The sequence below is a fragment of the Mesoplodon mirus genome, assembly GCF_964341445.2.
Source record: "Mesoplodon mirus genome assembly, chromosome: 10".
Classification (NCBI taxonomy): domain Eukaryota; kingdom Metazoa; phylum Chordata; class Mammalia; order Artiodactyla; family Ziphiidae; genus Mesoplodon; species Mesoplodon mirus.
The window spans coordinates 34,068,869-34,093,120 of NC_138986.1; the positions used below are offsets into that span (position 1 = coordinate 34,068,869).

Sequence of the window (24,252 nt, forward strand, 5' to 3'; positions counted from 1 at the left end):
ATACAAATGCAGGTAGTGTATTCTTCCTTTGCATGGTGATTAGCACATATATTATCTCTCCAGTCTGACTTATGTACTGAAGAGAAATCCTAGATGGTGTTGGACGAGAAATTAATTGGAAAACATTCTTTCTTCTCCTGAAGGTGAGCTTCACATCATAACTTAATTATTTGTGTCTCAGATGTTGGGATTTTCTCAAATGTCAGTGATTGAATTAGCCAATACTTATTGATTCTTGACCCCTTCTTTAGTACAGTGCTGGATGCTGTGGCTTGAAGCAGTGTAGGGTATTGTCATCAGCAAGATGACTTGTCTTGAGGAGATGGCGGACACACACAGAATAATTAAAGAATAGACAACAGGATGAAAGCAGCTACCATCCACTCGATACTTCCTTTGTGCCAGTCTCAAAGTTAAGTGTCTCATGTATATAATGGGAACAAAAATGTACCTTCTTGTCCGTACCTGAAGGCTCAATTCCCTTTGGTGTCACATCAAAGAGAAGCATATATTCAATATCAAAAAGCATTTAAAATAGCATGCATGCATTCACTGAACACTCCTGCAGATTTATGTGTATGTATGTATGTGTGTATCAATGTATTTGTGTTTGTGTGTATGATACATATCATGATAAATGGAAAAACTGCTTTTATAAAACCTCTTTATATGGCTCCTCAAATGTCCACATCACTAATTTTGGCTCTAATTTTGTGCATCTTTGCAAAAAAAAATCTTTATATTGGCTTTGTATTTAGAAACCTACCTTTTACATTCAGGGTCAGTGTTTTCTGTTCCCCAGATAACTTTCTGCCTTTTGTTAAATAAATGTATAGTTTTCTCTCGATTAATTTTTAAAATTTCCCCATTTATTCTGTCAACAAGGGTATGACAAAAACTGAGGAATACAGACAAAAGTCCTCCTTAGAAATGAGGGGTGATCGGAGAGAGTGAAAGAAAGACTGAGAATAATCATAGTTTTATTTTGTTGAGCCTGGCTGCATATGTCCTACATTGTGCTGTATCATCTTATGTTTTACAATATTTTGGTAAACACAGATCTCCAATTGTTAGCAAATTCAGGATAAGGATCCCGATGTAACTTGAGTTTATTTTTGAAAGATGAGTGTGATTTCTTTGGCTGAGTGGTGATAGGAGGGTTTCTGAGAGTGGGAGCACCCTCAGTGGATGCAGAGAGGATGGCATAAGAGAACCCTGGTACTGTTGATCAGAATACAGTTGCTGACTTGATTACAACAAAGAATCAATATGAGGGATTTGGGCTTTTTTGGGCAGGTGGTGAGAATAGTGATGAAGGATTTTTGACATAAGAAACCAAAGCGTAGAAGTTTCTTGTTGGTGTTTTTTCTAAGCAATATTTGAAACATTTAAAGGGATAAATCTATTCCATGTATGCCTCTCAAAATTTCTATAAAGCAAGTGGTGTTATCTCTCTTTTGCTGATAAGGAGCCCAGTTCTCTAAAAGGGGAAGCAAGTTGTGAAAATCACTTAACTTTTAAGCAGTAGAGCCAGGATATGAACCAAGTTTGATCTGACTTCAGAGTTCATTCTCTTAACTATGTGCTTAGAAAAATAGACAACATTGCAGATGTTTCTTAGTTTAAGATCTGTCCTGTTTATTTCATCTGGACTTGGGAGAAATAAGAACTTTGCCCTTGTATATTTTTTTAAGCAGCTAAAAATGCAAACAACTCTGTTTCACATAAATTTATGAAATGTTTTTGGATAAAGCATTTAACAGCTGAATTTCTATTTAAAAGTTTGTAAGGGAATTTGTTAATGAAAGTTTTACTGTACTATAGAGATAGCCTATATGAAATAACCTTTTATGTGAACTAGGTCATCTTCTATTTCTTTATTTTACTTTTATTATTTAAGTGTTAGAAAACCTTGTATGACTTTCATTAATGATAACAAAATATCTATTGATTTTTTAAAAAATTATTTGTTTAATTAATTTATTTTTGGCTGCGTTGGGTCTTCATTTTTGAGCACAGGCTTTCTCTAGTTGCAGTGAGTGGGGCTTCTCTTCCTTGTAGTGTGCGGGCTTCTCATTGTTGTGGCTTCTCGTTGCAGGGCATGGGCTCTAGGCACATGGGCTTCAGTAGTTCTGGCACGCAGGCTCAGTAGTTGTGGTGCATGGGCTTAGTTGCTCCGTGGCATGTGGGATCTTCCCGGACCAGGGCTCGAACCCGTGTCCCCTGCATTGGCAGGCAGATTCTTAACCACTACGCCACCAGGGAAGCCCCTATCTATTGACTTTTAAAAAGTGTTTTATATAGACATTTATAGCATCTGTCTTACAATATTGTTCAGATACCCAGAACAGTGTTCTCTAGGAAGATAGGGGACATCTTTCTTGCTTTTTTGATTTTAAAAGGAATCTTTGTGAATTTTTACTAATCAAAATGATGATTGATGTAGGTTTTGTAAGCTGTGCTTTTGAAGATAAGAAAGATTTCTTCTAATCAAGAGATTTCTTCTTTGAAAATTTGCTAGAATGAACTTGTTAAAATAAAAAGATGATTTTTCAAAGTCTTCTTTGAATTTGTTACAACTTTTTACTGTAGTTCTATCATTTAAATTTTGTTCTCAATTTGGATTTTCTGCTTTGCTTTAAGTGGGGATCCATTTACAATTTATGATACATTTTAATGCAATTTATAATACTCTGTTCTACAGCCAGCACACTGCTATTCAAGGAAGATGAGGTGGTGTTGGGGCAGAGGTATAACTACACGATGCACATTTTTTCTTGACTTAACTATGTTCAGTTTTAATATTGAGATAAATAACCAGTAGATGGTTTTACTTCTTAGATTTAGCTTAGCAGGCAATCACAATTGACTGTCTTTTCCATTCACAGTTTTATGTAGAATTGGCTTTCGGGTTTTTGGCAAAGTGGTATAGACATGTATGGAAAACTTGACCTTAGTAACAAGTCGGGGCTGTCTTCATTTACTAATCATTCATTACTTAATTTATATACTTTCATATAACTTTCATTGTTACACAAATAATTAGAGGTGACTTACCTCTAAGATAATTACCCAAATGACCAAGATAAATAAGGAGAAAAGACTCCTGCTATGAAAGAAAGCAAATATGATTATAAAATCAAGTTCACAGCCAATAAACCTAAATTTTCCAGCCACTGAGGCCTACATTGCTGGTCTAGCTGAACTTCAAATTAGATGCAAACTTCCTGGCACCACCTTGAAAAGAAAATACATAATTAGCTGTTTAGTTTTTACTACTTTCAGGGGAAGCAAAGCCTTTCCTAATACTAAATTCTAAAGCTGCGGGCAAAGAGCAAACCATAGAAAATAAAGTGGTGGTTCTTACTTTAAGGGGGTGAATCCCTCTGAATACCTTTTGAAAAATGTTTTTCTTTAGAAAAGTTAAAGAAACTTTAACTTTCAGATATCTGTATTATAAATGATAAATTTGCATTTACAGCTATCTGTGTTGTAAATGATAAATCTTCCTTGAGGCTGAACTAGGTCATCTTCTTAATAATAAGGTCATCACTTAATAATAAATTAAGTGAGCTAGGGCAGTGCTTCTCAAACTACAATCTATAAGTACATTCTCTGAGTTCTGTGCAAGTTTTAAAAATTGTGTGGGATTTTTTGAGTCTAAAATTAATATTACACATATTTAAGATGATGCAGATAATTAAGAAATAATTCAAAGGCTTTATTTGCATTTGTGTTGATGTTATATCTTTGCTAAGGGAAAGTACAAATTGCATCATAGTTTAGGGCACAAATGAAGGTTTAACAGTAGTTCACACAGAGAAAAGTGATGGGAGCGTTTAGCTACTATGTGGCAGATAATACATACCATAAGTGTGAGAAACTTATAGTAAATTGTGCCATTTATATTAGCTGATACCATACTATTTTTTACCGTATATATTGTTTAGGTCCTGAGTTTGTATATATTAGCTTGAAAAAAGTTCATTAACAATAAATACAGTAAATAAACAGAAAATAAATGTTTATAAATGGCTTTAAGTTTTTTCTATTATTGTATTTTGGGATGCATTGTTAAATTATTGGCCCAACAGAAACATGAATCAGGGGCTATAAATCACTATCAAAGAAAAATAACAAAGATATAATAACACTGACTGAAATGATGTTTCATTGTGATCAAAATCAAAAGAAGAATCAAATCCAAAAGTGAAATGTAATTATACAAAAACGTATACACGTTTTCACTGTTAAATGTAATATTTGCAATATTGATTCTGCAAAACACCATTTATTACATTAAATTAGTTTTAATTTAAATTTTATTGATTTTTACATTTGTTTGTATGGATAAGAGTATGATAACAGAAACTCTTGTTATAATAAGTTAATGCTCAGAGATTATCTGTGCATAGTTTAACACTGAAGTCTGTGAGAAAGTTTTCCTTTTTAAAGATTAGTATTTTACTCAGGTTTGAGAAACACTGAATTAGGGGTTTAGTCCTAAATGGTTTCCTGCCCGTAGGGATTTAACAGACCATGCTTTCTTGCACATTTGAAGTTTGCTAAAGTAAAAGTAATAATGCTTACTCAGTTGCTGGGTCTGCTAGAATGAGGGGATTCCTTATGTGATTGGCATACCGAGACTGGTGCTCGAAACAAATGTTTATCAACAGAGAAAGTCTTGAAACCCTATCTGGTTCCGTATTTATGTTATGAGATTTATGTTATTTATGTATTTATGTTATGAGACATATGGGTTTACTCTGACCGTTCAGACCAATGAACTCTTAGCTATTTTTACTGATTTGATAGAGAACCAAGAAATAGTTTATACTTAGACAAAATGACTAATTTTAGGAGGAAATTGTATCCACTGGAGAAATCTTATCCTTCTTGGAGGTCATCTGAGCAAATCTATGTAGTTGGTCTGAGAACTAGATTCCTCAGGCATCTGCCTCTCTCCTTTGCTCACCTCCTTAACAGTTTACATCTCTCTCACCACCACCCTTTTTTTTTTTTTTTTTTTTGCGGTACGCGGGCGTCTTACTGTTGTGGCCTCTCCCGTTGCGGAATACAGGCTCTGGATGCGCAGGCTCAGCAGCCATGGCTCACGGGCCTAGCTGCTCCGCGGCATCTTCCCAGACCAGGGCACGAACCCGTGTCCCCTGCATCGGCAGGCGGACTCTCAACCACTGCACCACCAGGGAAGCCCTCCCTTTTTATCTTGTTTTGTATTGGACGGGGCTTGGGGTAGTAATTTTGACCTTTGGATTTCATCCTACATATGATTCTGGGCACCTAGAAAGGTGGGTGGAACCATTCTTTCCATTACTACCTTAAGGAACTTGATCCTGAGGCCATTTCTACCTATAAAAGAAGAATCTGAGTCCCTGTGGTAAGACTGGTGTCCCTCATGGGACCTTTTCTAAATCTAAGGGAAGTCCTGAGCCCTGTGTCCTTTTGTGGAAGCCCAAGGTTGATATCAGCGTGAATTTCTTCATTCAGCAGATGTCGCTGCAGCTAGTATATCCATAAACTTGTTTGAGTCTCATTTATTTATTTATTTTCATTTTTTCAAGTGTAGAAGGACATTTATGTGCTTTTCTGTGTTCCAGGAAGCAATTTTAGGCCAAAACTACTGTGGAGAGGATAATCACAATGGTGTTTCAATCACAATTAATTCCAATTTTCCCTCTCTAGATAGGTTTGTCTGTTTTAGCATTTTGTCAATTTTTTCTTCCCCAGAACACATTGTCTTTTAAAATGAATGCTGCTCAGGATAAATATACGACACACTCAACAGGGAATTTTGGTTTTGTATTTGAAAAAAATAAATCAGGAGACAACTGTTCAGATTCAAAGATGTGTTTAGTGAAGGTCAAGAGGTGAATATACTCGAGATACCCAAACTAGTTATGTGTGCTTGTGAGTGCAAGATTAAGTCGCTTTCATCCAGCTGCAGACAGAATCTGTTGTGAGGTCTTGGAAATCACTGAAATGGCTAATCACTATTGAAATAACATTTTGGTAAAAGATGGTAAGAGCATTCATAGTTATCAGAGATAGCCATATAAGTTAGTGGTTTAGAATGAATTTCTCTTTTGTCTTCTGAAGTATTTCTATTAATATTAGTGATAAAAAGGTTTGCAATCAGATTGTTGTGTTCCGTGTTCCATAATAATATGTGGTGTGACATTAATTGGAATAAGTTTACTCTGTAGTATCATGTTTATAAAATAAGATTTTGTTGAAAAGTTTATAAAAAGCAAAAAACACAGTAGGATTATGGAGTTTACTTACATGTGTAAATATAAGTGGAGATAATTAACAAATGTATTTATAGCTAAGATCTTTCCTCTAAGATACAGAATCATATATCCAATTTCCTACTTGACATCTTCTCTTGTATGTTTCAACAAAATTAATGCTCCTTCTTCCTTAGATGATATTTATTGTTCTTTTTGGCAGCCTTTCTTATATTTGGTGAATTTCTTGCCTTGTGAGTTGTCATGGCTTCAGAAAGAAGTCCAACACCTTTAAGCCATCCTTATAGCTAGGGTATTGATAGGTGACCAAATCTCCACCATTCAGACCACCTAAAGGAGGTTTGATTAGGAAGCTATTGGCTGCAGAAAGAGGAGGCACCATGAGGTTTTCTTCTGCAGAGAGCAGAAGCATAGACATCCATGGCCAGCAATGTATAGGACACAGCCTGGGTGTTGGGAGGAGTGTTGTTTGCAGTGAACCATGGGTCTCCATTAAAGAGGTCCTGGGGTATATTTCGGTCATTGTCTGGGCTTTCTAATGTTCTTTAATGGGTTTCTTTTTTGCTGAAAATGATATAGTAGCTTCTGTTGTTTACAATAAAAATCTTGAACTGAACTTTCCCCCCAAAATGACCTCTGTCTAGTGTGCCAAGGCTCAGGAAATTGCACTACTGTTTATTTGGGTATTTGAGCAAGAAACATAGTTGTACATTATGGACCCCTGTCTCTTCTTCACTTCTGTTTCTCATGCAACACCAATTCTTGTTGATTTTTACCTCTTATATAGGTTTTGGATGGTTGCTTCACATTATCTTCACCATCTACTATCATAATTAAATACAGGGTTCTCTTCGGGGATGCTGTAACTATTTCCTAACTGGTCTCTACACTATAGCCAGAGTGATTTTCCAAAATGTAAATCTGATTTAGGACAGCAACCTCTGCTTGCCCCAGCTTAACTCTTCTCTATGTCTTTCTGTAACAGTTAAGATAAAGGTGAAAGTCCTCATTTTGTTTATAAGGCCTTCTTGGGCTGTTCACTTCCTCTAACTCCATCTTCATCTCCCCCATTTTCTCCTACCCAGCCAAACTTTCAGTCTCTCTTATTCATTATACTCTGCCGTGCTCCAGGTCCTTCAGCAAGCTGTTTCTACTGTCCTAAATGATCTTCCTTCTTCTCTTCAGCTATAACTCTCATGCTTCAGATCATAGATCTTTCTTCATATCACATCCTTTCCTTTTTCTGAGATAAAGGATCTCATTATACAATCTCACAGCCAACCTCTTTTTTAAGGAGGCAGAGATTTGTTTTGACATATATTTTGTGACCCTTTGATTATTTTTGTGATACTTCATCCATGTAGACAAGCCCCGTGAAGGAAAAGTACTGAAATGCTATTTGTTAGAGCATTTTAAATACATTTCACTAGGTTTCCCAAGCAATTAAAAAAATTTAAATTATGTGTTACCTTTGTAAACTGAACTTCTTCTTATCCTCTTTGATAGGCAGTATAATATAGAGGCTAAAGAAGATGGTTTTAGTGTTAGATTTGGATTGAGTTCTGAGCAAGTTAAGTTACTTTTCTAAACCCCACATTCTTCTGTATAATATTAAGCACTTTACGTATTCAATATCTTTCTCACTGGAATGTTGGATGATTTAAATAAGATACTTTTACTGTTTTAAATAGTTCCATTAATATAATCCAGTTAGCCTCCATCATCATGTGCTATGTGTAGCACATCATCTGCTATGTGTAGACCACTGTGCAGAATCAGAGGCAGTAGAAGTTTAACTTTAAGAAGTTTACTACTGTGTTTGGAAAATTCTATATATTATAAACTCCAAGGTAGGAAATGTAAAATTTGTTAATTACTTACAAAGTTATATGTTCAATCATAGGAATTCCTAGAGAAGGTAGGAATTAGGCTCCACAGGGGAGAAAATGAGATCACAAGCCTTCTAAGCAAAAAGGAGGGGTAAAACAAGGCAAAAAAGCATGTTGTGTCATTATGAATTGTGAACTATGAGTTCATGCTGGTGATTCATGGCAGATGAGCAACACAAGGTTTATATGGACCATACTCGTGAGGATTCTGAGTACCAGATGAAGTGTATGGTATTATCTGTGTCTGTGCGTACACTTGGTTACATCTATTGGATGTGTAACACCACGATTGGAGTGTCACTGCCAGTTCATGGTACTTGCAGAGTTTAGTCACTACTTGTAGGACCATTTAAAAGTAATTACTTTGTGCTTCCCTGGTGGCGCAGTGGTTGAGAGTCCGCCTGCTGATGCAGGGGACATGGGTTCGTGCCCCCGTCAGGGAAGATCCCACATGCCGCGGAGCGACTGGGCCTGTGAGCCATGGCCGCTGAGCCTGCGCATCCGGAGCCTGTGCTCCACAACTGGAGAGGCCACAACGGTGAGAGGCCTGCATACCGCAAAAAAATTAAACAGTAATTCTTTTTGTTTTTTTTAAGTTATGTAAACAGTTCTTAGGGAGATATTTGGTATTTTTATAGTTAGAAGGAAAAAATCTTGGAGACTTATCCCTGCTTCTGGTTATCCTCAAGGGAGAAAAACTTGATCCTCTTCTGTGTGCCTAAGGTGTTTCCACTTATCTTATGAATATTACTGAAATCCTGAAAGTACATCTCAATAGTAGATTGAGTCAAAATTTTGAAGTTATTGAAATTTCCCTCTTCCCTTCTCCACATTCTCCTTTTGCTGGGGGGGTGGGGGGGGTGGGGCTGGTGGTTTGGGAAACACCTGTGCTTGATTGTTGGTCAGAGTTCCCACTGTTACTTGTTTTGGCTGAATCTATTTTTAATTTTAGCTTCTACAGTACATCCCAGAGGGAAGCTTTAAAAACTTAGCATGGGAACTGAAGCGCTACAATTTCTCAATGTTTGTGTTCACTCATTGAGCCTTCAGTTAGCATTTATGAAAAGAAAATACAGTCCTTATTTGCTCTTAGGGCAACAGGAGCACTGTTGGGGTGGAGGTCACTTGTTCACTTGCATCATGCAATTTTTCTGGTTATGTTTAAAAGGAATGTTTTGTTGGAAGAATATCCTTGGGTGATTATATTTGCTAAGAGGAAGTTGAATTAATCGTATTTCAGCAGTCAGAGAAGTATTTGCCTGTTCTTCCTTTCCTCACCATTGACCAATACGGCAGTTTACAGTCGACCAGGTGTGTTTTGGTGGTTTTTTTTCCTTTTTTTTTTCTTTTAATAACAGGTGGATTGGTAGCATTGGAGATGGAATAGCTTATCCTAGAGAACAGTATTATGCTTTGTTCTAGTATTGGGAATGACTAATTCCACTAGAGCTATCTTAAATTAATGTAGGCTCAGGAGACTTCAAAAGGGCCTTGTAGTTTTAAAAATTTTTATATCACATCCTTGAATTATAGAAGAGTAATCGTCTTGTGACCAAAAGCAACAATCTCTGCATTTGAGGTGATGATATCATTCTCTTTTGCTTTTTTGTTTCCTGGAACTTCAGTTTCTTTTATCATATTTGGATGGTTTATGAAGTGACTTGGGAAGACAGAAAATAAATGTAACCCCAGTTTGTTCTACCACTGCGTTCGTGCCTCTTTTCTCTTGTCTTTCCAAATTTTACATTTAAAGTGTAAGCACTTCTTTTTTCTCTTTTTCTCACCTCACTTGGACTCTTTTCTTTATTTCTCTATATTTGATTTCTCACTTTTCTCTCATGTTCTGTGTTCTCATTCCCTTTTGCTTTTTTTAACACTTTGTCTTATGCCATCTAAGGCAGGCACTGTTTTCAAAAACAAGCAGACAGATTTTTGGTTTAAATAATACATTGTAAGTAAAAAAGTAAAAATATGTTTTTACTTTGATAGTTCCTATTTCTGTAATCCGCATAACAATCCTCTAAAACAGTATTTTTATTATATCTATGACACTTATCTTTTCTGGGACTGATTTTCATCAGTAAAATGGTAGAGGAGAGGTGGATGGCTGGGGTGAGTGGTTGTCAGAGCCAGGCTACAGAATCAGGTCTCTGACTTCAGAGCCTGAATTCTTAACCTTTTCATAGATGGGAATATGATTTCCTTTGGGTGAGAGTGGAATGAATGTTATTCCTTCCTTTCAAATCTTTTATATAGTGTCTTCTATTGTAATTTGGAACTTTAGGGTTTACTAAAAGAAGCAACTTCCTTGGTTGCCAGTTGAATTCTTGTAGCCTGATTATCCTCGAACCTGAGAACTCAGCTGAGAAATTTTTGCTCAAGCTGAGTTGTTCTCTGACTGATCATTGCTTGCCATTTCCTTATTCAGTAGTTGTTGACTCTTGTTACTAATTTTAAATAAAAAAAAGTCTTATTCTTCTGTTATATGGTATATTAACATTTTAAAATAGATTTTTGGTACCCTTAGACATACTGTGACTGCTGAGTAGGGTATTTTGTTTTTGGGAATATCCGTTTATATGGAAATAAGTAAATACTGTACGCTCATTCTGGGCTGACCTTAAGTTCTGGTCTTTCATTATTAACAGAATTAAGCTATATCCAGACAACAGGCTGGAATTGTTAATGTGATATTTAGTCTTTAGGCAGTTTCCAGAGACCGCAGGCTATACTATCTTCTCATACCTTTCAGTGTTCTTTTCAGTCTTGGTTCCTTTGAAAAGGCAAGTGATGATTACAAAATTGGTTATGGAATAAAGACCCTCTTGCCTTTTGGGGTAATGCAACTCTGATTATTCTCTCTGAAGTTGCTTTTCATTTTAGCAACTGCTTCTCAAAACATTTCAGTACCACATAACACAAAAGCTACACAGTTTGGAGAGCCATGGTCGGGGGGGAGTGCCAAGATTTCAGAAATCAGAGAAATCTTAGAACAAAGATCTTAAACTTAGATTTATGAGTTTTATAGCTGTTGGTAACGTTATGTGTATGTGTGTTTCCAGTGTGTATTTATATCCGATTTTAAAGATAAAAAGTGAAAAGGGTAGAGTTAGAAAGAAATAGGCAAGAAGGAGATGGGAAGGAGGGTTGATTCACATGGGTTGAAAGGAGTTAGGGAAGGGAAGGGTTGAGAAAGGTTTGAGTGCCTCTGTATTGGAAGTTTTAAAGTTTACTATTCTTCGACATTGTTATCTCATTTTTCAACTTTGAAAATGTTCTTTTCATACATTTTCCAGTTTTATTCTCTGTATTATTTGATAAAGGAATGAATATGACAAAGGAACACGTATTAAGGACCCCCCTAATCAGTGTGTTTTAGCACATCATACAGACAGTCTCATTTAGTCCTGACAGCAGACCTAAGGCGTTTAGGCATTCCAAGATAAAGAAACCAAGACAGAGAAAGGTTTAATTATTTGCCCAAGCTAGAGAGTTGAACAGATGGTTAAGGAGTAGGGAAAACTGTAGTCCTAAAAGATCCTGATGAGAAAAGCACACGTTATAAAATTAGCGTCTCTTTAAGAGGGGGTGGGTGATTATTAATAATAGGTCTTTTTGATAATAGGTTGCACAGATTTTCTGGGTCATACAGGTGAAAATGAAAATTCAGGTAGCCAAAGTAAGGGCCAATTAGGTTCATGTTTTTGCTTTCTAAGATGTTGTAGGGGAAGGAGATTAAACTGTAGCACAATGTTTGGCCCAGTTCCTAGACCTTTTTTTTTTTTAATATAAATTTATTTATTTATTTATTTATGGCTGTGTTGGGTCTTCATTGCTATACACAGGCTTTCTCCAGCTGCGGCGAGCAGGGGCTACTCTTTGTTGTGGTGTGTGGGCTTCTTATTGTGGTGGCTTCTCTCTTGAGAGCACGGACTTCAGTAGTTGTGGCATGCGGGCTCAGTAGTTGTGGCTCACAGGCTCTAGATTGCAGGCTCAATAGTTGTGGCACATGGACTTAGTTGCTCCATGGCATATGGGATCTTCCTGAATCAGGGCTCAAACCCATATCCCCCGCATTGGCAGGCAGATTCTTAACCACTGTGCCACCAGGGAAGTCCCTTGTTCCTGGATCTTAATGTGTAGCAGGTAAACTTCCTGAGGTGACTAGTCTCCCAAGAAGGAGAAATGTTGTGCTATTTTACCTGAAACCTTCTTCTTACAGTTCTGTGTTTTCTGAAAGTTTCAGATGCTGTTCTTGAAAATAAACTTTTATTTTCAAATGTAAGTTGGCTACCTAGAACAAATACAAAGCCCTTACTCAGGGATTAAGAGAAATTTTATTCCTGCAGAATGTTGATGAAAAAGTTTTAAGTTTTGTCAAGGCAATTGGAGGGACATTTTCGGGAGAGTAAAGTTGTTGGAATAGAATCCTGTGAAGTTGCAAGTTCTGTCCTTTTGTGTTGGAGTTTGGGAGACGAATTTACTTTTCCTAAATATGTGCCTCATTCTGTCCTTTAGAAACAAACTTTATAATGTAGGGGGTGAATCTAGTAGAAGGCATTATCTTAAGAAATAATGGAAGGTAAATGTTTGAAGAAAATAATAATAGACCATGAAAAAAGTGAGAGCACCTATGTCAACCTTACCAAAATAATGGAATCTCTGGGGGAAACTGTCAACATTGAGAACATTGTTTTTCTCTCTCTCTCTTTTTTTAGAACATTGTTTAAAGTTATTTGATTCAATGATTTTTTTCTTTTTTGTTTTATCTTTGAAAAAACAACACTGCTACAATTTTTGAAATTCTTCATTTTTGCTGACCTTTATCGGAGTTCACCAAGAGTTTATATGTGCAGAATTCCTCTGTTAGGTGCTAGGAGGAAAAAGAGGTTTCTGATCTTGAAAAGATTGCACTGGGGCTGGGGGGATGCACCAACCAATATGGTATATTTGGTACATAAGAGAGCATTATAGAAATGCTACAGACATGCAGAGCAGGAAACCTGAATAGATGGTTGTCAAATGTTGTCGTAAAAGCCTTCCACTCCATGCTGAAGACTCCCGATGTTGTTCTAGATTTTTGAATGAACAAGATAGATGAAGTACAACTTTTTTGTGGAGTTTTTCAATCAGGTAAACAAATTAATTAGATTTGGTAAATGGCAAGTGCTATGAAGGCAATAACAAAGAATGGCATGTTAGAAAGAATCTTGGAAGGAACTACTTAACAGACCAAGGAATGCTTCACAAACATACGGTATTTGAGATGAGACCTGAATGATAAAAATAAGCCAGCTGAGGAGAGAGTATTCCAAGCGGAGGAAAATCCAGTGTAGAAACACTGACACAGACATAAGCTTGGATCTTTAAAAGGCAGAAAGAAGTCCACTGTTTCTGGAGCATGTTGAGTAAAAGCAGAAAGGGGTAGGAGACAATGTGAGAGAGGAAGGCAGGGGCAAGATTATACTGAAACTGAGAGGTTAAAAAGTTTGGATTTAATTCTCACTGCAGTGTGGAGATGAGAAAAGATTGTATGTTTTGAAAAAATCTGGCTGCCTGTAGAAAACTACTGTAGGACTTCTAGTGTGGAATTCATGAAACCTGTTAGGAGCCTCTTCTAGTTGTCCTCCTGAGAGGTGAGAGGGACTTGATAAACTAGTGAGGATGAAGAAAAGTTGGATGGATTGAGGAGACAGTTCAGAGGCAATAGGAATTGCCAGGGGATTACAAGAGGAAAGTGTAGGAAAGGGAAAAATCAAACTGATTTCTAGGTTCTTAGCTTTATTTACTTGGTATATCATGTTGCCACCTAATCAGATGAAGCAAAATTGGGGTGAGGAGAAAAAAGTTGATGAAAGGAAATGAGAAGATGAAAAATATTGTGAAAAATAAGACATTGCCTTCAGCTTAGTAACGGCCACGTAAATGCTTAGAAATATTAATTTTACAATAAAGAAAAAAATCATCCCAGATGGACTGGGACCCAAATTGCTATTTCAGTTGTCACTAGTTCCTCTATCCAGCAGTCCTGATTATGGCTTCTTAAGCTGGCTGGGCATGAAATTATATTAGTGTTCAGTGTCTTTAGTTTTTTCACATCAACAGTTTGTGGCATGTTCTTTGTTTCTGCTGGGAAAATCTCACTCAGGGCCAAGAACTAACTGTTTTGCACAGTGTGCTGGTGTTTTGGTAGCTTTTGGTAGCTATTCAACATGGTCTTCAGAACACACAAAAATGCTTTTCTTATTAAGGTAGAATATTACTTAGCCTTTGGACTTGGACTGGAACTATACCATTGGCTTTCCTGGGTCTGTACTTCTCAGCCTCTGTAATCACATAAGCCAGTTCCATCCAATAAACCTCTTTCTTTCTTTGTGTGTGTGTGTGTGTGTGTGTCTGTGTGTTTGTGTGTGTGTGTGTATTTGTTTGTTCTCTGATGTACCTTGATCAATACACCCTTTATATTAATACTGGTGTAAAACTATTCAGTTTTTTTGATTTTTATTCTCCAGACATCCAACATCCCAGTAAAGACTTTTGTTTTATAGAGATCTTTAAACCATGCAGTGACTGAATGAGGAAGTAGATTCAGTAGAAATAAGTGCACTGATAATGTTCTCATTATAGCATGAAGTTAAAGAGAATTGTGCATATTAAAATATAGTGATTCTTCATATGTAGTCCAGGGACCACTGTGGGTCCCCAAGACCATTTCAGAGGAGCTGTGAGGTCAAAACTACTGTCAAAATAACACTAAGATACTCCTTTTCCTTTTTTCCCTTTCATTTTCTCATGAGTGTATGGTAGAATTTCTCAGAGGCTACATGATGTGTAATATTACAACAGATTGAATGAAGAAGTAAAAAATGAGAATCTAGGTATCTTCTATTAAGTGATACATTAAAGAGATTTGCAAAAATATGCCTCCATACTATATTTTTTGGGAAAATGTAGTAATTTTTCATAAAAATATTTTATTTGGGTTACATAGAAGGGCTTTATTACTGTTAATATTAACTTAATTAACAAATGTTTTTGAAATATCTTAGTTTTAATTCCTCATATGGTCAGTATTGATAGACAAGAACTCACAGGAACAAAAGCTTTTTGATATTCTCAATATTTTTTAAGAGTGGAAAAGGGGTCTCCTACAACTAAAATGTTTGAGAACCATTGCTCTAATAGGTTTTGCTCTGACAAAAACGTTAAGTGCATGCGTACTTCCAAACATTATACTCTTTGATCAACTGATTCTGTTTGGAAGCATCATAAGTCAGTTCCAGTTGTTTGCTTTATTTTTGTTGTTGTTTTGACATTTTCAGATAATTTATCTCAAGTAGAGTTAGTACTGCCTCAACAGTTATATGCTGTTATATTCTAAGAGCTAGTCTGTTTGTCTCCTTCTCACTCATTCAGTCATTCAATTAACCAAAGAAGTTCTCAGTGAACCTCTACTATATGCAAAGTTGTTGTTTAATGCAGTGTCAGTTCATTGCTAAGCTGCTCTAAATCTACCCTGCAGTACCTGCTGTATGAGAGTGGAGCTTGACCCTTTAAGCATTTCTCCTTTGTAACTAGCACAATGTTAAGCTTTGTCAGAGGGTGCTGAGGGGGCGTTTTAGCGGGAAGGAGCTTTTCCTCTTTTTAAAAAAATTTTTTTTGGCTGCATTGGGTCTTCATTGCAGCACGCAGGGTCTTTTGTTGTGGCGTGCCGGCTTTCCGTTGTGGTTCACGGGCTTCTCTCTAGCAGTGGTGTGTGGGTTTTCTCTCTCTAGTTGTGGCACGTGGGCTCTGTAGTTTGCAGAACGCGGGCTCTCTAGTTGAGGCGCGCAAGCTCAGCAGCTGTGTCACATGGGTTACCCCACGGCATGTGGGACCTTAGCTTTCCGCCCAGGGATGGCCCCTGCGTCCCCTGCATTGGAAGGCGGATTCTATACCACTGGACCGCCAGGGAAGTCCCTGGAGCTTTTACTCTTGACTGAACTTTGTATTTTAGTTTCTTCTTGCTGGTCCTGCGTAGCTGTATGTCCCCATTGCATGCAGTGCCTCGTGAGCTTGCAGCCCCAGCCCTGGCCTGGTGACTACCTTGCCCTCTCCTCCCAGCATTCACATAGCTCACTCCAAACCCTGCTATATGTGAGCGTTTCCTGCTTACCCCGCAGGTGTGGACCAGCTCTAGACTGAGTGACCCAGCAAAGGTCTTCACCACCCAGCGGGCTGCAACCACACCTTCTAAGGGGATCTGATTCTAGGCAGCCTCACTCCCTTTTCTACATTTTTTTTTTCTGCCTTGGGTATTGTGCTTACCTTTAGAGTTCTCTTTATACTTTTAAAGTCTCTACCCTCTTGTAGTTAATAATTCTTTATATTATACTTGTACTGTTACATTTACCGTGTGACTTCTGTCTTCTGATTGGACTCTGAATGAATCACGTGTTTTCTTTTTTTTTAAAATTTATTTATTTTATTTTTGGCTGTGTTGTGCCTTCGTTTCTGTGTGAGGGCTTTCTCTAGTTGCGGGGAGCGGGGGCCACTCTTCATCGTGGTGCACGGGCCTCTCACTGTCGCGGCCTCTCTTGTTGCGGAGCACAGGCTCCAGATGCGCAGGCTCAGTAGCTGTGGCTCACGGGCTTAGTTGCTCCGCGGCATGTGGGATCTTCCCAGACCAGGGCTCGAACCCGTGTCCCCTGCATTAGCAGGCAGACTCCCAACCACTGCACCACCAGGGAAGCCAAATCACGTGCTTTCTAAGAGAACATTATTACTCTTCTGTGGGAGATAAATGTTCCTATGTAAATTATTTAAAATTTGTATAAGAACATTGTATTGTATGATGAAGGGATAGAACCAGAAAGGCAGAAACTGTGTATTGAAGGCAGGGAAAGGTCAAGGTGGGCTGGGGCTGAAGAAGAACAGTGAGTAAGAATTGGCTAGGGGCTGAGATGAGGGGAGGATTTCTTATAAAAGCATGAGCCTGTTCTGGAGGAGAAAACTGGCATGATATGTGGAGAAAATAGTGAGTGCTCTGTCAGTTTGGGGAAGCTGGTTTGTGAAGAGAAGTAGTGGGAGGTAATGTGGAAAAAGTACTTTGGGGCAAGATCATGGAGTGTGGTCAGTAATAAGCAGAGAAGTAGAAATTTCTCTGTGCTTACTTTATAGGGAAAATTCAATGGACATTGAATAGAACTGATTTAATAAAAATATTGTTAATGTACAATAAAGGAGTTTTAGGGAGAAGTATGGAAACCTATTTATCATTCATTATTTTCTTCGCAATTAATCCTATTGTCTGTGTTACTATGTTTTTCCTAGAAGTATAGCTTAAAGATAAAGTTTTCATTAATACAGAAAATCCATTGGACATTATTTATCTAGATATTAGACTGTGGTGTTTATGAATATGGGACTTGTTTTCTTTGTGTCTTCTTTTAAATAAAAACTGCTACTTAGTCTAAGTACTTGCAGCCTCTCTCTTTTTTAATGAACTGAAAGAAATGAGAAGTTCCTGGTTTTTGTATTGTGTGTTTTTGAAAGCCAAGTTGCTGTTAATCTGTAGGATTCAACTAGGATTTATTTTTAAAAGGCAAAAAAAAAAAAAAAAAAAACCCTGTGTTTATTTCCTAAGTATTTATCATTATTCATTTGATGTTCCTGATATAAGATAGCATTCATGTAGTCTTTTTTTTTAAGCGTACGAATCTAATGCATGTTCATTGTAGAACATTCAGTGAATATACGTGAACAAAAATAAGAAAACAGAAGACAAAGTACAGCTTCCCCCCGATAGTGCAGTTAACATTTTGCTATGTATTTTTTGTTCTTTTCCAGTCATATGCATATTTATGTGTACATATGTGAATACACCCACACACTTACACAAATGCATTTATTTAGTATAAATATATATTTTCATAAATGAGTATAATATCTTATAACCTGCATATTTTACTTAACATATTATATCTTCCATTAAATGGTTTTAATAATATCATTTTTAATGACTTCATAATTATTCATCAAACTATTTTATCATAATTTTACAAAGTGCCTATTATTGGACATTTTTAAATATTTTTGCTTTTCTTTATTTTAAACAGTGTAATGATGAGATAGACATCTTTTTAAGGCTATATCTTTGTACCTATACATGATTATTTTGCTAGTGTACATTCTTAGATTTGGAATTGCCAGACCAGAGGGCATATATCTTTTTATAAAGGTTTTTGATTCTCATTGGCAAATAACTTTACAGGAAGGTTACACTTTAAAAAAAAATTATAACCATTTACATTTTTCTCCTCTGTCTTAAATGATATATTTGAGAACTCTATTGCTCGAGACTGTAAGGAATATTTGTAAGGCCACACTAAAGAAGTTACATTGATTAAAATTAGTACATTATATGTGTGTGCACACAAATGTTTCATTATTAAGCCTTGAGATAGCTAAATTACAACTGAATAGAACGAAACTCATCAGAAATCTAAGGGATTAGTTAGCCGATAACAAAACAATAGTAAATAAGCTTAAATTATAACATAAAGAATGAAGGGGGCCTCCCTGGTGGCGCAGTGGTTGAGAGTCCGCCTGCCGATGCAGGGGATACGGGTTCGTGCCCCGGTCTGGGAGGATCCCATATGCCGCGGAGCGGCTGGGCCCGTGAGCCATGGCCGCTGGGCCTGCGCATCCAGAGCCTGTGCTCCGCAACGGGAGAGGCCACAACAGTGAGAGGCCCGCGTACAGCAAAAAAAAAAAAAAAAAAAAAAAAGAATGAAGGAAGTACGTATTACACACTTTCTTGACTCTTCTGGTTGGTAGCCAGTTATTCTGGGAGTCTGTGGAAGTAATTTTTAGAAGTTGATAAGAATAGCATAGGGTTCTCTATGTTTGGGATGATGGAAGGGAACCTTGTGTCAAACAGGCAGCTACCTCCATGGTGCCTAGGGGGTAAATTGCCACTATTTGAAGTCAGATGGCAGAAGGATTTAGATGGCTTTTTGATGCTAGTGCTTCTTCCTTTCTGGAACTGTGAAATAAATACATATTATTCCATAGCACTCAGAAAATGTAGCAATAGTCAGGCTGCATTGAAAGAAGCCCATTTAGCAGAAACAGTCTATAGAAATAAAATATCAGCACTTCTAAAAATTTATTTAACTTGCACCAGATGCCCTTGAAATGCTGAAATAGTTTGGACAAGGTTTTATTTTGTGGCTTTTGTCTTTCTAATGATCAAATTGATAATTCCTACAAATTAATTTATTTTGCTGATCCCATTTTCTTAATAAGAAAACTATTGTAGCTTAAAAATGCAACTGGCTGAAAATTGCTAAATGGTCTTAATGGTAAATATCATACTATATAATTAAAATATGAGACAAAACATTTTATTTCAAAGTTTATTTTACAATGGAAGAAAATAACTATTTGAAAACCTGTAAATCATTTAGAGAGCACTACTTTAAAATTGACAATCAGAAGCCATAATTGATGCAGACTTATAAAAATAATTAAGACCCACTACTACCATAATATGTCACTGAAGAAAGTTGTAATAGCTGTGGAGAAATAGGTCACTAGGTTTGTGAAGAAACTGAGGCCCAATAACACGAAGTAACTTATCCAGGATCTCGGGGCTGGTCCTACTTAAAAGCCATAACCATAATTGATCTGTTCTGCTGTGGTAAATATGAAAGACATCTCTGCAATTCAGCCATGGACTTCAGAATGTGAGTATAAACAAGAATAGAAACATCCTGCTTCTATAAATTGTTCTGGGATCCAGGATATCCTATTTAAAAGAGAAAGACATAATTTCTTCAAAATATACATGGCCGTTTTATTCTGTTAATGTGCGATCTGCGAGAATCAGGGGAGAACAAAGGAGAAAAGAAAATAATTCCAGGTTACAAGAGAAGATGAGAACTGGGAAAAATGAAGTGAAAGTCATGTCAATTACTATCACTATAGTAAGTTTATTCTGTACTTGGCTTGGTAACTGACAGTGTTGTCACATGAAATCTTCACAAAAGTTCTGAACCGTAAAGTACCACTGATCAGGAATTAGTAAAATTTGAAATTTCGGTTTCCTACGTAGTTGAAGCCCTCTTATCTGCTGTGATTTGAACTTGTTGTTGGGGGTTAATTGAACTAGTTAGATGGGTAGTCAATGAGTGTTTAGTGTGTCATGGCAGCAGTTACTGTGTTTTAAGGAGGAGACACAGAGGGTTGATTAAAATTCTTCAAGTTCGGGCTTCCCTGGTGGCGCAGTGGTTGGGAGTCCGCCTGTTGATGTGGGGGACACGGGTTCATGCCCCGGTCCGGGAAGATCCCACATGCTGTGGATCGGCTGGGCCCGTGAGCCATGGCTGCTGAGCCTGCGCGTCTGTAGCCTGTGCTCCGCAACGGGAGAGGCCACAACAGTGAGAGGCCCACGTACCGCAAAAAAAGAAAAAAAAAAAAAATTCTTCAAGTTCATCAGTAAGAGAGGTCCAAGTGTAACACTTGGTTCTGTAACACTGGGTTCTGTAACACTACATCTAATACATTTTGGTTAAAATTACACCCTGGGGAAAGATATTTTACAATAAAATTTGTGTTCTACCTTAAGTGTGATAAATGAGTGTCATTACTTAAAATGTAAATAGTTACATTTTTGTGATACATGTCTTTGTTAAAATCCAAAGGGACATGAGAAAAACTGGTTGTTTTTCTGAAGAGGTCTTAGAACTAATAGCAGCTAATGTATACTTAGCACTATATGACTGTGCCTGCCATGCAAAGGGTGTGTGTTTGGGGGTGGAACTATGAGGAATTGGGAGGCTGAGACTCTTTATGTTTTTTGCCTCCTCATGATAGATTACCAATGAATGTTTAAGGCAAAGGTAGTGGAGTAGATTAGTGATTTTCAAACCAGATTTCTTGCAGCTCTAGAAGAGCTTAGGGACTATTACAGAATTGGGGACAATAGCAATTGTGATTAGCTGACAGGTTAGTGGAGGAGGCTTCAAGTAGGTGAATCTACTGTGTGTCAGAGTCTCAGCTCTAAAAGTTTGGCATGTTAAACTTCAGTCCTCACACTTACACTGCAAAGTATCCATATTCCCCGAACAAGTCCAGAGTTCTAGTACATTGCAAAAGGTCACACAACTTGCATAAATGATAATCTTGGGATTTGAAATCGGAAATGATTCCAGTGCCTGCACTCTTAGCCCCCCTCTGCATTAGTATTATGAATGGGGAAAAGGAAAAATACACTCCCTATGTAAACCAGGCCAATAACATATTTCTTTTGTTTGTTTATTTATTTTTGTTTGTTTGATAAAAGACCTTTGTTTAGCAAGACTAGAGATTATTTAGAGTGGGATCTGGACTTGAACCAGGCTCTACATGGTCTGTTTGACTTAGAATAAGTTACTAATTGTGCCTCAATTTCCTAATTTGTAAAATAGGAATAATAACATGTTGTGAAGAGTAAATGAATTTGTACATGTTATGTACTTTGAACAATATCTGTTACCCACTATAAATTCAATTCATCTACCTACTTGTTTGATACCTTTTTATACCTCTGCTCTGGAAGATAGTCTTTTAAAATTAAATTTAATACTCAGAATAGATTAGTATTTTAGCTTTCTTTCTATTATTATATTTCCCCTTTTGCTTATATATGTATTTAGCTTTATTTTATGTAATGTCATTTCAGGTTCCTATATGATAGTGGATTCTTCAGATCATGACCCTGGAGAAAAAGCCAGACTTCAGCTGCCTACAATGAAGGAGAACGACACTCACTGTATCGACTTTAGTTACCTATTATACAGCCAAAAAGGGTTGAATCCTGGCACTTTGAACATATTGGTTAGGGTGAATAAAGGACCTCTTGCCAATCCAATATGGAATGTGACTGGATTCACGGGTAGAGATTGGCTTCGGGCTGAGCTAGCAGTGAGCACCTTTTGGCCCAATGAATATCAGGTAATCACCTGTTCTTTTCTGGTTCATGCTTTGATGTCATTGGATCTCACTGTGTATGTAATACTTAGAGGTAAATACTAGCCCCATAGGAATAAGATTGTTTCTTTAGCTCTCCTCCAGTGCTATGCTTGAGGAAATGTTTGACTACATTGGCACAAAATCTGCAAAGTAGAGAAAATATTTCAACATATGGAAAAATGTAGTTTAGGTACAAAATTTGTTGGTTGTTTGGCAAAGAGCTGCTTATTGACAGATATATTTCTGTCTCTGTTCAGGAAGAAATAGGCTTTTTGAGTTGAGTGTACTATTCAGACTGGATTGGTTTACTGGCTTCTTGAAGATAACATTTAAAAAATAAACATGAGGGCCTCCCTGGTGGCGCAGTGGTTGAGAGTCCGCCTGCCGATGCAGGGGATACGGGTTCGTGCCCCGGTCTGGGAGGATCCCATATGCCGCGGAGCGGCTGGGCCCGTGAGCCGTGGCCGCTGAGCCTGCGCGTCCGGAGCCTGTGCTCCGCAACGGGAGAGGCCACAACAGTGAGAGGCCCGCGTACGGAAAAAAAAAAAAAAAAAAAAAAAAAAAAAAAAAAAAAACATGAAATAGTGTTTCATGAAATATGTTATCTAAGGGGGAGGCATTTTCAATAATTTTAAAATATTTTTGTCAATTATATGGAGTATAAAAATAGGCAAACAAAATCTCACCAAGACTTGAGTGGGGGACAGTTTTGACTTAAAGGTAGCACTAAAGAATTTCAGTAAGAGCTTAGAGTCTTCATTCTAGTGACGAAGTGAATGCTTCATTCCATCCCACTGCCACTTGACTGCCTCTAAGTACTTATTATTACTCATAAGTCTCCCTTACATGGCCTATCATGGCTTCTCCAGCCCCAACTATAAAAAAAATAAGCAAGCAACAAAAAAAGTTGTCCACATGTCTTTGGATCTTCCCCCCCCAGAAATTTTTGATTTAATTATGAGTAAACCAGACAATGAATAGTGTCAATACCTACATTGTGATTTGTGTGACAGAGTTTATATGGTTGAACCAAAGAAGTCCATTTACCAGTTTGGAAAGTTGTTCAGTAATCTTCATTGTAAGGTTCAGCACCTGGTAACCGAAAGTTACCTCTTCTGAAAATTCACTTCTGTGTTAGATCTTGAAATTTAAACTTTTAAAAGATTTGCCTGTTCTTAGCTTATTACAGAACCTAATGGGAATGAGTTGATGTAAAAGTATATTTTTTATTTTTGTTGGTGAGTAATTTATAAGCTAATAGTTTTATTTCTGCTTTTTAAAAAAGCATGTTAGGTTTATCTTTGTTCCTGGGAAGAGGGGAGAGGAAATCAATGCATTCTTTTAATTGCTTTGTTTTGAGTTGATTTTTTATTTTATTAAAAGTCTCTTACTTCATACAGGTAAGGTTCTCCATTCAGGGTTATGTGTCTATGAAGATTTCAATGGATTTCTATTAGGTACTAGTTGATTCCATTATTCCTGAACAGAAGGATGTTTCTCTTCAGTTCTGGAGAGCCATCTGCTTCTTCAGGGTGCATAGCTCTGGGTGGGCTGCTTATGTGGTGGGTGAGTGGGTGGAGGCGTGTGAAACTAATGCTAAAGCACTGAAGCAAGATTAACGGGCTCATCTATGACAACAGTGGGTTGATAACTGTCATTGCTGGGTCACCCTTACAGCACATTATCATCATACTGATTTCTTTAGAATCTGTTATTGGAGCTTAACATAACACTAAAAAGAAAAAGCTCTGATTCAGCAAAATAAAACTGTCCACAGGGCCTCCCTGGTGGCGCAGTGGTTGAGAGTCCGCCTGCCGATGCAGGGGATACGGGTTCGTGCCCCGGTCTGGGAGGATCCCATATGCCGCGGAGCGGCTGGGCCCGTGAGCCATGGCCGCTGAGCCTGCGCGTCCGGAGCCTGTGCTCCGCAACGGGAGAGGCCACAACAGTGAGAGGCCCGCGTACCGCAAAAAAAAAAAAAACTGTCCACAGATTCAGCCTCCTTAAACTAAATTAAAGCTCAGATAACAAATGTAGCAAAATTATTAAAAATTTGGGTTCTGGAGTAAGGTTGCATATATTCAACCCTGTTTGTTGTT

At 37.4% G+C, this 24,252-nt stretch overlaps 1 protein-coding gene across 4 annotated transcripts in view; it reads left to right on the forward strand.

Moving 5' to 3' along the window:
• PTPRK (protein tyrosine phosphatase receptor type K) overlaps positions 1-24,252 on the forward strand; it is a 572,360-nt gene that overhangs the window by 188,664 nt on the left and 359,444 nt on the right. For all 4 annotated transcript variants that reach the window (XM_082633381.1, XM_082633383.1, XM_082633382.1 and 1 more), the window contains exon 3: positions 21,864-22,135. In XM_082633381.1, coding sequence (XP_082489507.1) covers positions 21,864-22,135 — 272 coding nt within the window. The remainder of the gene's footprint in view (positions 1-21,863; positions 22,136-24,252) is intronic.